Source organism: Mytilus californianus, unplaced genomic scaffold, assembly GCF_021869535.1.
Source record: "Mytilus californianus isolate M0D057914Y unplaced genomic scaffold, xbMytCali1.0.p SCAF_10, whole genome shotgun sequence".
Lineage (NCBI taxonomy): Eukaryota > Metazoa > Mollusca > Bivalvia > Mytilida > Mytilidae > Mytilus > Mytilus californianus.
The window spans coordinates 30,645,846-30,659,802 of record NW_026262582.1 but is presented as its reverse complement, the minus strand read 5'-3'; the positions used below and the strand labels follow the sequence as shown (position 1 = coordinate 30,659,802).

The 13,957-nt window shown below is 34.5% G+C and overlaps 1 protein-coding gene across 4 annotated transcripts in view; it reads right to left on the bottom strand.

The window, feature by feature from the left end:
- The window catches only part of LOC127717926 (acetylcholine receptor subunit alpha-like), a 52,889-nt gene that overhangs the window by 33,436 nt on the left and 5,496 nt on the right, over nt 1-13,957 (bottom strand). The window contains exons 4-5 of one of the 4 annotated variants that reach the window (XM_052223798.1): nt 9,485-10,020; nt 7,389-7,594 (exon numbers count right to left, since the gene is read on the bottom strand). In XM_052223798.1, the coding sequence (XP_052079758.1) occupies nt 7,389-7,594; nt 9,485-10,020 (742 nt within the window). Of the gene's footprint in view, nt 1-5,828; nt 7,595-9,484; nt 10,021-13,957 lie in introns of those variants that run through there. The other 3 variants (XM_052223797.1, XM_052223801.1, XM_052223799.1) reach the window with 3 other exon arrangements.

Here is a 13,957-nt window from a genome sequence, read left to right as displayed (position 1 = left end):
CGCCCTTAAATCCTATGCCAGTGGTAAACGTTTTCGAACGTATTCATGTCGATATCCTTGAAGGATTATACAAATCCCGTTCTGGGAATTCAGTTATCCTCTTGGTCACAGACAGTCTGAGTCACTGGCCGGAGTGCTTCCCCCTGAAAAATCAGGAGGCGAAACATATAGCAGACGTGCTATATAAAGAAATCTTCAAATGATATGGTTCCCCGTTACACATAATGAGGGAACATGCTACTTATCGCTACGAGTAAACTTTGTGAGGTATTGTAGCTGGCTCTATTTACCCGCAAACGAACTCATCATGCGAAAGAGTAAATTCACATTAGCCCTGTCCTTGAAAGCGTTATCCAATGGATACATTGGAAAAGGACACGTGGGATGAAGTGTTGCCTAGTGTAATGATGGCATTTTGAATGACGCCAGTCACCCAATCCATAGGATATTCGCCTTATTATGTCCTATTTGGGAAAGAAATGATTTTACCTATCGATACTCAATTGATCCCCACACAAAAAATGGAAACAGAACCCAAACAGTTCATTGATGAACTGATTAAAAAGGTCAAAATTATCCATGAAACGGCTAAAGAGAATATGAAAGAGGCGCAATTAAAAAGTAAAATATATTATGATAAAAAGTCAAAGATTCCAAAATTTGTAGTTGGAGATCATGTTTATTTAAAAATAATGAAGATTCGGTCCGGTAAGAAAAGGAAACTGGAACCGAAATGGATGGGCCCTTATTACATAGTACGGTGCGGATCAAATGATACGTACAAAATATGTGAACTGCAGTCACATAAATTGATGAAACCGTTAGTTCATGCTAATAGGTTAAAACCGTACAAAGATCCACGAGATTACAGACCACAGGCTGATAATCATTCGGATCCGCGTATTGATGATAAGGCTGACGACAATAATGTATCAGACACACCAGTCTATTCAAAAGTTGCGTCAGATCAATCAGTACAGCAATCACAGACACGTGATACTAGTATAAATAAACAAAGAGATAACAGTAATTCTGATAAGAAATCAGACAATACACCTGATGGTACTAAAAATAGTAACAACGATAACTCAACAAAGAACACGTGGTTTGAAGTGACTAAATTATTAAAATCCAAATTTATATCAGGTAAAAGACATTACTTGGTACAATGGGCAGACGGATCTACCCCCACTTGGGAACCAAATGGTAATGTTTCAAATGTATAATTCAACCGTAATTCAAAATCGTTTTAAGAAAAAACGACGATATTAAACATTGTATTCTATTTAATCTCATTCATGGGTAGAACTGTCTAAGAGGAAGACTTCAGCGTAGTGATAAAATTACCTTCTGCCGAAAACGTTATGTTGCCTATAATTTTGAAGTTACGGTACCTAACTTCGATCCTTTTATATTGTAGGCATGGCAAGGGTAATAGGAGTGATGTTACTACGTTTGTTAAGTGTACTTCTCAGTTCTGACCTTTTCAATGGGTGATGAAAAAGGTTAACTTTTGCAATATTAGGTCTGTTTTAGAAAAATATAACTCGAGACGTAATATAATGTGTCTCTTATAAAAGAGTATAACTCAAGATTAGATAATAAAGCAAGAACATATTTAACCTAGATCCCGAGTAGTACGAACTCTTAATTGATGTCCAAAAGAATTAAGTATGGAATTGAAAATTATATTAATAAAATTGAGAATGGAAACGAGGAAAATGTCAAGGAGACAAAATCCCAACCAATGAGCAAAAATAAGAGCCCAAGGCAACATGCTCATAGTCTACTCGAGTGGACAAAATGATTAAATCACTCTAAATAAAAGATGTTTATACATTGTAGCAATTGCAGCATATCCTTTTCGTTTTTGTTGTAGTCGTTTAACTAAAAGAAAAAAATATTAAAAGCGTAGTCGACGAAGATATTTAAAAAAAAGTAAGCGATAAATACATAATACAATTTAGAGAGTGAAGTGCAAACTATATAAATATATGACCGAGATTATAATAGAAAATAATTTGTCAGACAATTAAACATGCGTTGGTACTTTGTTGGTACTTTGTTGATAAGTACGTAATGTAAGATGGTCAGAGATATAAACATATGTTTTGATAAAGAATCAAGAGTGCAATACATTTTTTTTGGCACGCGAGAGCAATCAAGAAACGTTATTCTAAACATTTGCCTTCAGAAACAGGTTGAGATTTCTGAACAATCTATCATATAGACAAATAGTTAGATTAACTTCAATAACAGATCAGATTATAATGATTACCTATATATTCTTAACACAGATTTTATTACAATTCTAACGCACACAAAGGTGAGTAGAGAAATAAACGAATTAAAAATTATAATAATAAAAAAAAAACATCAATGAAGTAAAATAAAAAAAAAATGAAATAAATAAAAAAAAAAAAAAATGTAAAAATTATATTAAACTGGAGGAATTCATACGATCAAGACCGATCTTATAAATAAATAGTCAAAAATTACTAAAAATAAAATCATTAGTATAAACTTTATAACAAACATATTAACTTAAATTCACTGAGGTACAAATGACTAAGAGAGAGAGAGAGTGATTTTTTTTTAATTCCCTTACATGTGGAGTACATAAAACACAGATCCCCATATGGCTCATTGTCGCGAGTTGGAGTACATCCAGAGACAGATCTCCAATATTTCGCAGGTGGACTTCAGTTCCACAGAAGAAGATCGGCACCTTTTGATTGATAAAATTTATTATGATTGTGAATGCATTTTATATTTTTATGTATGTGTATGTATTTATGTTTCATTTATTGCAAGAAAATTTAAATAGATAAAAATTACCTTACACAAAAAAAAATAGGATATTAATAGTGTCAAAACAAAAATGTTATAAACAAAAAATTGAAATCAGGAGATTTCAAACCTAACAAGGGGGTAATGTTATGAAAGGATTTAGGACGTTATTCGAAATAATAAGAAATTAAAATCAAGGAGATATTAGTTAAACAAACAAATATATTTCTAGTTTTTTAAGATAGTGAAAAGTAAAATGGAATATAAATTTCAAATAATTCGTTGATATAAGAAGAAAATACATGAATAAAATAGATTAAGATTCTTAAGAATAACGAACTTTATCTTAGATGCAAGATAATCAGTAATAGTACAAAGTCAAGAACCTTATTAAATAAGTTATTTGGCACGCGTAAAGAAGGTTATTATGTTGCCGGACAGATGGATGTCGAATTGCTATTACATCCAAGGTTATAACCATATTCTCAGAGTCATGAATATTCAGTAATACATTAAGGCACACGAGAATGTTATTAACAACCAATCAAACAGCTGAGATACGAAGATTGATGTATACAAGATAATAATTAAAATTTAACAAATTTTTAATTATCTTTTATTATTAAGATCAGAAATTAAAATTCTTCCAAAAATATTATTCTTTTTAATTTTAGAAAACATAATTCTGATGCTTCTCAAAAACAAATAAATGCATTTTGCATATTATGAAGTAATAAATGTTTTGGCAGCAAATTCCATCGTTTGCAAAAGAAGCTCAATTTCGGCTGGGGAACAAGAATGTCGGGTATTCAATAGTGACTATAAAAGCAAATATAAGTCTACTGCCCGTACTATCCTTGTTCCTACCAGCAAATTGAGTTGTCTTATTTATTTCATTAAAAAGGTAAGTTATATACTGTTACTTAAACTTATTTAAAGAAAGAAATTAATTGCTATATAATTCAATAAATATAAATATAAATATATATATATTCAGATATAACATTTTAGTCATTGCGTTTCATGAGGTTATTCACTCATGTATAACAAATAGACTGAACGCAGTTTACAAGGTAATTCAAGCAATATTTGAAATAGAAATACATATGTTATTGTCAACTGATAATGTTATTTATTGTTAATCTGTATGATTTATGCACTGTGATATTTTATGATCAAAAAGAAAAGAAAAGAATAATTAAACTATCCTTGTTCCTACCAGCAAATTGAGTTGTCTTATTTATTTCATTAAAAAGGGTCGGAAGGCGCGAGTCCCACTCTCGCTGCCAAGCCAGTCCATAACAACGACATGTAGTCCCCAGATGCCCAGACATCTTTCTACCTACAGGAACCGTAAAAGAACTTAACAAACGAGAGAAGGGAAATCACCATCATGTTTATCAATATAGAAGTCATAAAGCACAATCATAGTCCCACCTTAACAAGTGTTCCCCTGTGAAGTATACGAACAAAAAGGAAAATAAAAACCTTCACAACACAAACGAAGAAGTAATGATGGACATCCTCAATATTTGACCTACAATGACAAGAAGGATCATTTATAATATTAGCTCGAAAAAGGACATTGTCTAAGAATGATGCGGAGCATCGCAATTGCGTTAAGAAAATATTCAATTTCCTCGGGCCGTACAAATAAAACGTTTCAATTTTACTTAGTAGACTATCGTTTTTCATTTCTTTCTTAAATTTAGAAAAAGAGTCGACACTGCGAATTTTTGAATCAAGTTTATTCCATTCACGTATTGTAGAGGGAATAAACGATTTAGTAGTAAGGAGAGTCTGCAAAATGGAACAATAATATCATGACCATTTCGCAACGGATAGTTGGTTGTACTTTGTACACGTGAAGGTACAAGATTACATAGGTACTCTGGTGCATGCTTTTGATTAATGTTATAAAACATCTGTAATTTTCTTCTCCTTCTTCTTTCAAAAAGAGATTCCCAACCAACCGCAGAATATAAAGTTTCAGTTTTAGTAAATATTGGTAGACCGGTTACTATTCTTGCGGCCTCTAATTGCAAATTTTCCAATTTATTTGAGTAGCATATTCCACAATTATCGCACACTTCAGTGACATATTCAAAAATGGGTCGAATAAAAACTAAGTATAGTTTTTCTAAATTGTTTCGAGATAATCGGTATTTAAGTTTACGTAAAACATTTAAGTGTTTCTTTACACTTGTAATTTTACTTTCAATATGATTGTTCCATTTTGCGTCACTACTGAAATTAACTCCCAGATGCTTATGAGATGTACTTAAAGGTATATCTTTACCATTTAAGGAAAAGCTAAGGTCTGAAGTCTCAATATTTGAAAAAATCATAATTTCGGTTTTATCTGGGTTAAATAACATAAGCCATTTAGAAGACCATTTTCTATTTTCATATTATGTTCATTTTTATTTATAGATTTTATCTTCAACGCCTCTTTATAACCTTCGCTGTGCTCACAACAACCCATCAATTATTTAGATGGTGGGCAGCCTTATTGCCGAGTTTCTAATCTCCTTTTGATGAATGCACTGTTCCGGTTGACAATGGATAGGACATTGTGACTCGAAAATATTTGCTTCGTAACGTCAATTTTTTTCAGGGAAAATGTTCTCATTGGAAATTATGAATTGTTTAAAGGGAAAGTAACTGCAATCAATTAATCACTTACCGTCAACAGGTTACTAACAAGGGATGAGGTATGATAAGACCTATTGATTAAGTACGGAGTCTAGAAAAGTATTTAATGAAATTAACAGACTATCAAAGATCTGATTTCATCATCAATATCATCATCATCATCATCATACTATTAGAGCATGAAAATTTAGGTACACCCATCCCATTTTTCGTATAAAATTATGCTAAAGGATTATCATTTTAACACTAGAACGGTCTTTAAATATTGGTTTTTTAACGGTACTGACATTGATTGTTTTCATAACAACACATTTCAACATAACCAAATATGTATTGACCACAGTCACTTATCTCTGAGAAAATATCTTTATTGCTACATTTAACACGAGGTATCCAACTAGCTTTTTTGAGAAATGACACTTGGTCGCGAACTTTCGTTATATTTCGATTCCTCGGTTGTCTATACCACTGAAACTTGTTATTTTGTAAACCTACATTAAATTATCTGCAAAATGGTGTACGACACGTTTATTTCTGTTGTCGGAATCATTCGTAGTAGGCTTTCCACGTAGGTCGATCGTAAATTATTTCGCCTTCTCACAACGAAATGGCAATCGAGACTTAAAATTTTCTTAGATGTCTGCGAGCGAAAGTTTCAAAGGTCACATCAAAATGAAACTGTTAAATTGCAATGTATCAAACACGTACATCAGTGCTAATTCATTGAGCTGTGTCTGACCCATGGTTGCACAATTTGTGATCCCATTTTGTAAATATTTTACCGAGCGAGTACTCGGGTATCGCAAGTTAAACCAACAGGTATCCGATAAGTATTTTTCACTGATTTGACATTCACAGTACTACTGATAACTTTCACCGATTTGACATTCCCAGTACTACTGATAACTTTCACCGATTTGACATTCCAAGTACTACTGATAACTTTCACCAATTTGACATTCCCAGTACTACTGATGAATTTCACCGATTTGACATTCCCAGTACTACTGATAACTTTCACCGATTTGACATTCCCAGTACTCCTGATAACTTTCACCGATTTGACATTCCCAGTATTACTGGTAACTTTCACCGATTTGACATTCCCAGTACTACTAATAACGGATATTTTGTATTTGATACCTGATTTCTTATTGAGTTGTTAATGGCTTTGATCTAGCTTTCAGTCACTTGGCTTTTTTTAGTGTTCTTTTGTTTTGCAGTTACACTACTGTCTCAGGTTAAGTGAAAGATTGTGCACCGCAAACATCTTAAAAACCCGCCACATTCTATATGTCTAAAGTCAGGAACCTGCAATTCAGTGGTTCTCGTTTGTTGCCGTACGTCTTACTTTTGTTCGTTTGTTGTGTTATGCATACATCAGGCTGTTGGTTTTCTCGTTTGAAAAAAATTGTGTACATTGTATAATGTCGGGTCCTTTTATAGCTTGTTATGTGGTATGGTTACTATAGTTACTAACATCTACGTCATTTGGTATCTGGTGTATGGTTGTCTCATTAGAAATCATACCATATCTCCTTATTTTATATTGGTATAAACAGGAAGAAATTATATTTCAACAATTTGTTGTTGTCAAAATTTATACTTTCAGACAAAACAACTGATATAATGCAGGAGTGTTTGATTTTTAAATTACTTCAAACATACATCTGCTTAACGAATTGTTATTGATGAAGAAAGGTCTCAAAGCAGTCTGATCAACTCTCATCTTGTCCGTAAACACAATATCCAATAAGCAATGTTGCCATCATTATTGTTGTTATGACAATAACAAAAATCATATAGACGGTGAAGAAGAAGTCATCCCAAATTCTGCTTATTTCGCTCCATGCAAGCTCCTGTTTATCATCTTGTTTCATTTTGTACGCCTCGTTCTCTATTACATCGATGATGCTTACGGTTTTTGATTTCAAGATATTGACCTCTGTTGATATTTTATCTTTTTTTCTGCAGCAGCAACATACGGATATACGGAGAAACTTACGGAGAAACTTTTGAAAACAGTAAGTTGTCGACAACAGCCATTTTGGTACAGGGTCGTTTGACACATTATGGTGACATCTTAGTATAAACAGAGTAATCGGAATAGAAAGAATACCAGCTATCAGCACCATTAAATTGTATAGACCTGAAAATAAATACTAATATCTATAATCTCATATTGTTATGTATGTTACGTTCTTGACACAATCGGCACACGTCAGCAGATGTAAGGTGGCGGAATTTGCCGAGGTTAGCTAATTGGTTATTGGCCATTTCTATTGTAGATGAAAATGACCTGTCGTCAATCAGAGGTACTGTTTTCATATTTATCTAAAAGTCAGCTGTCTAATCCAACAAAATATATGCTTCGATAGTAAATAGGAATTGTGCGCATGGGCGAAGGAGAACTAGCGCAAAGTGAACAAGTAAATCAAGATGATACTTTTGTCACGGTAGGTATGGTGCCAGAAATTTTCGATAATATTCGTAGACAAATGATAATTCAGGTGATTTAAATGATGAATCAGACTACAGACGGCTGCCGCGAACTGTAACCAAGTAGCCGGAGTGGCGTTATGAATTTTTTTATCTGTTATATAACTTATTTATCATGTATAACAATTTAAATATGTATATATAGTAAATTTGTCCAGCACCAGCCAACATGAGTCATTAAGTTCTTTTGCAGAAATGGTGAAGACAAAGATAACATCCGGAAAGAGATTCCAAGTTGAACGTGCGCAACGTTGTTACAGCTCATAGGTTGTACACTGGGAAACAGTGCATAGAAAAGCAAAGCATATGTCAGATAGTGCGACGGTAGAGCAGATAATATGTAAGATAGTGCACAGATAAACAGTGCATATGTAAAACAGATAATATGTCAGATAGTGCACAGGTAAACAGTGCAGATGTAAAACAGATCATATATCAGATAGTGCACAGGTAAACAGTGCATATGTTAAACAGAGCATATGTCCGAAAGTGCGACAGTAAATCAGATAATATGTCAGATTGCGCACAGGTAAACAGTGTATAGGTAAAACAGAGCATATGTCAGATAGTGCGACGGTAGAGCAGAGGATATGTCATATAGTGCCTCGGTAGAGCAGAGGATATGTCAGATGGTGCACAGGTAGAGCAGAGGATATTTCAGATAGTGCCTCGGTAGACCAGAGGATATGTCAGATGGTGCACAGGTAGAGCAGATGATATGTCAGATAGTGCCTCGGTAGAGCTGATAATATGTCAGATAGTGCCTCGGTAGAGCAGAGGATATGTCAGATAGTGCCTCGGTAGAGCAGATGATATGTCAGATAGTGCCTCGGTAGACCAGAGGATATGTCAGATAGTGCCTTGGTAGAGCAGAGGATATGTCAGATAGTGCACAGGCAGAGCAGAGGATATGTCAGATAGTGCCTCGGTAGACCAGAGGATATGTCAGATAGTGCCTTGGTAGAGAATATGTCAGATAGTGCCTCGGTAGAGCAGAGGATATGTCAGATAGTGTCTCGGTAGAGCAGAAGGATATGTTAGTTAGTGCCTCGGTTCAGTAGAGGGTATGTCAGATAGTGCCTCGGTAGAGCAGAGGATATGTCAGATAGTGCCTCAGTAGAGCAGAGGATAGGTCAGATAGTGCCTCGGTAGAGCAGAGGATATGTCAGATAGTGCACAGGTAAAGAAGAGGATATGTCAGATAGTGCCTCGGTAGAGCAGAGGATATGTCAGATAGTGCCTCGGTAGAGCAGAGGATATGTTAGATAGTGCACATGGAAATAGTGCATAAGTAAAGCAGAGCATATATCAGATAGTGCACAGTTGAGCAGATTATATGTAAGATAGTGCACAATTAGAGCAGTTATATGTCAGATAGTGCCTCGGTAGAACAGAGTATATGTCAGATAATGCCTCAGTACAGCAGATAATAACGCAGCCAGTACACTGGGAAACAGCGCAAAGGTGAAGCAGTGCAAAGGTCAGACAGAATAGAAGGAACATCCTACCGTTTTACATGAGTGTACTTAAATCAACTTACTGAGAATAGATATATTTACCGACGTTGTTGGCATATTATCCGCAACTAAAGTGAGGTACACAGCGTAGGCTAGCATCACAGTCAAACAATAACCAATCTTTTCCCCGGAATCAACTGCTACCTTGAAAACAAAACTAGTCAGAATGGCTACTCCAATCACTGGCAATATAATGTTCATTACCATAAAACCAGGTCGACGAACGAATTTAAATTCTAGCTTAGCCATATCAAAAGGAAATATATCTCCTCTATATTCAGTGTAGACGGAAGTTCCGTACCCAGCATACACCCATTCCCCGTTCTCACTGAAGAAATCCATTACAACTGGGTTGTTGTCAAACAAAATAGTGACCTCGGAATTTGAATAAGACCAAGTAGATAATACAATGGAACATTTCTGTGTATCAAAAGGATAATATGTGATGTCACTTTCACAATGTGTTGTTATCATCCTCATCTGCGCCCAATTGACTTTGCCTTCCTTCAAAATTCTCATCATATTCACATCATCGTCTATAATACCAAGGTCTCCAACTCTGTAAAGAACACAATACCAAAAACTTAAAAGTTAACTCGACCACTTTTTTTAGATACTTTGCTGAGAAAATATCACCAATCTTAATTAGCATGAAGCAAATCAAAAGGAACGTATTGTTCAAACGTTGTGTTGTTACACCACTGTCCAAGGTTAGAGGAAGGTAAACATGTTTAATCCCGACTTATTCATGTATCTGTCCCAAATCAGGAGACCGTAGTTTAGTAGTGGTTATTGTTGCATGGTTACCTTCAGTTATGTTTTTTTTTTTCATTTTATGTTATAAAGCTTATATCATAAGTTAGTGTTTCCATCTTGTAATCGTTTACAAATAGCTTACCATATAGTATTAGTTTACAAATAGCTTACCATACAGTATTGGTATACAAATAGCTTACCGTACAGTATTGGTATACAAATAGCTTACCGTACAGTATTGGTATACAAATAGCTTACCGTACAGTATTGGTTTACAAATAGCTTACCATACAGTATTGGTATACAAATAGCTTACCATACAGTATTGGTATACAAATAGCTTACCGTACAGTATTGGTATACAAATAGCTTACCATACAGTATTGGTATACAAATAGCTTACCGTACAGTATTGGTTTACAAATAGCTTACCATACAGTATTGGTATACAAATAGCTTACCATACAGTATTGGTATACAAATAGCTTACCGTACAGTATTGGTTTACAAATAGCTTACCATACAGTATTGGTATACAAATAGCTTACCGTACAGTATTGGTATACAAATAGCTTATCGTACAGTATTGGTATACAAATAGCTTACCATACAGTATTGGTATACAAATAGCTTACCGTACAGTATTGGTTTACAAATAGCTTACCATACAGTATTGGTATACAAATAGCTTACCATACAGTATTGGTTTACAAATAGCTTACCGTACAGTATTGGTTTACAAATAGCTTACCATACAGTATTGGTATACAAATAGCTTACCATACAGTATTGGTATACAAATAGCTTACCGTACAGTATTGGTTTACAAATAGCTTATCATACAGTATTGGTATACAAATAGCTTACCGTATAGTATTGGTTTACAAATAGCTTACCGTACAGTATTGGTTTACAAATAGCTTACCATACAGTATTGGTTTACAAATATCTTACCATACAGTATTGGTTTACAAATAGCTTACTATACATTATTGGTTTACAAATATCTTACTATACAGTATTGGTATACAAAAAGCTTTCCATACATTTACGGCGAAATGGTTTGATACAATGTATCATGTGTTGCCTATAGAACGTGATATAAGTCATGGATTTGATTTCATTGTCGGCCTAGAGAACGTGATATTACTCCATGGTTTGATATCATGTTTTGTCTAGATAAAGTGATATAAGTCCATGGTTTGATACCATGTTTTGCATAGGGGACATGATACAACTCCATGGTTTGGTATCATGTGTTGCCTTGAGAACGTGATATATTAATCCAAGTTCTGATAAAATGATTTGCCTAGAGAACATAATATAACTCCATGGTTTGCTATCATGTGTTGCCTAGAGAACGTCATATAACTCCATGGTTTGATATCATTTGTTGCCTGGAGAACGTGATATTATTCCAAGGTTTGATATCATGTTTTGCCTAAAGAACGTGATATAACTTCATGGTTTGTTATCATGTGTTGCCTAGAGAACGTGATATTAATCCAAGGTTTGATATTATGTTTTGCCTAGAGAACGTCATATAACTCCATGGTTTGATATCAAGTGTTGCATTAGGGACGTGATATAACTCCATGATTTGATGTCATGTTTTGCTTAGAGAACGTGATATAACTCCATGGTTTGATATCATGGTTTGCATAGAGAACGTGATATTACTCCAAGGTTTGATATCATATTTAGACTAGAGAACGTGATATAAGTCCATGGGTTGATTTCATGTGTTGCATAGAGAATGTCATATAAGTCCATGGTTAAATATCATGTTTTGCCCAGAGAACGTGATATACGTCCATGGTTAAATATCATGTTTTGTCTAGAGAATGTGATATAAGTCCATGGTTAAATATCATGTTTTGCCTAGAGAACGGGATATGAGTCATGGGTTTGATTTTATGTTTTGCCTAGAGAAACGGGATATAAGTACATGGTTAAATATCATGTTTTGCCTAGAGAACGTGATATAAGTCCATGGTTTGATATCATGTGCTGCCTAGAGAATGTGATATAAGTCCATGGTTAAATATCATGTTTTGCCTAGAAAACGGGATATAACTTCATGGTTTGATATCATGTGTTGCCTAGAGAACGGGATATAAGTCATGGTTTGGTTTTATGTTTTGCCTAGAGAACGGGATATAAGTCCATGGTTAAATATCATGTTTTGCCTAGAGAATGTGATATAAGTCCATGGTTTGATATCATGTGTTGCCTAGAGAACGTGATATAACTCCATGGTTTGATATCATTTGTTGCCTGGAGAACGTGATATTATTCCAAGGTTTGATATCATGTTTTGCCTAGAGAACGTGATATAACTTCATGGTTTGATATCATGTGTTGCCTAGAGAACGTGATATTAATCCAAGGTTTGATATTATGTTTTGCCTAGAGAACGTCATATAACTCCATGGTTTGATATCAAGTGTTGCATTAGGGACGTGATATAACTCCATGATTTGATGTCACGTTTTGCCTAGAGAACGTGATATAAGTCCATGGTTAAATATCATGTTTTGTCTAGAGAATGTGATATAAATCCATGGTTAAATATCATGTTTTGCCTAGAGAACGGGATATAAGTCATGGGTTTGATTTTACGTTTTACCTAGAGAACGGGATATAAGTCCATGGTTAAATATCATGTTTTGCCTAGAGAACGTGATATAAGTCCATGGTTTGATATCATGTGCTGCCTAGAGAATGTGATATAAGTCCATGGTTAAATATCATGTTTTGCCTAGAGAACGGGATATAAGTCATGGGTTTGATTTTATGTTTTGCCTAGAGAACGGGATATAAGTCCATGGTTAAATATCATGTTTTGCCTAGAGAACGTGATATAAGTCCATGGTTTGATATCATGTGCTGCCTAGAGAATGTGATATAAGTCCATGGTTAAATATCATGTTTTGCCTAGAGAACGGGATATAACTTCATGGCTTGATATCATGTTTTGCCTAGAGAACGTGATATAACTTCATGGTATGATATCATGTGTTGCCTAGAGAACGTGATATTAATCCAAGGTTTGATATTATGTTTTGCCTAGAGAACGTCATATAATTCCATGGTTTGATATCAAGTGTTGCATTAGGGACGTGATATAACTCCATGATTTGATGTCATGTTTTGCCTAGAGAACGTGATATAACTCCATGGTTTGATATCATGGTTTGCATAGAGAACGTGATATTACTCCAAGGTTTGATATCATATTTAGACTAGAGAACGTGATATAAGTCCATGGTTTGATTTCATCTGTTGCCTAGAGAATGTCATATAAGTCCATGGTTAAATATCATGTTTTGCCTAGAGAACGGGATATAAGTCATTGGTTTGATTTTATGTTTTGCCCAGAGAACGGGATATAAGTCCATGGTTTAATATCATGTTTGCCTAGAGAACGTGATATAAGTCCATGGTTTGATATCATGTGCTGCCTAGAGAATGTGATATAAGTCCATGGTTAAATATCATGTTTTGCCTAGAGAACGGGATATAACTTCATGGTTTGATATCATGTGTTGCCTAGAGAATGTGATATAAGTCCATGGTTCAATATCATGTTTTGCCTAGAGAATGGGATATAAGTCATGGGTTTGATTTTATGTTTTGCCTAGAGAACGGGATATAAATCCATGGTTAAATATCATGTTTTGCCTAGAGAATGTGATATAAGTCCATGGTTAAATATCATGTGTTGCCTAGAGAACGTG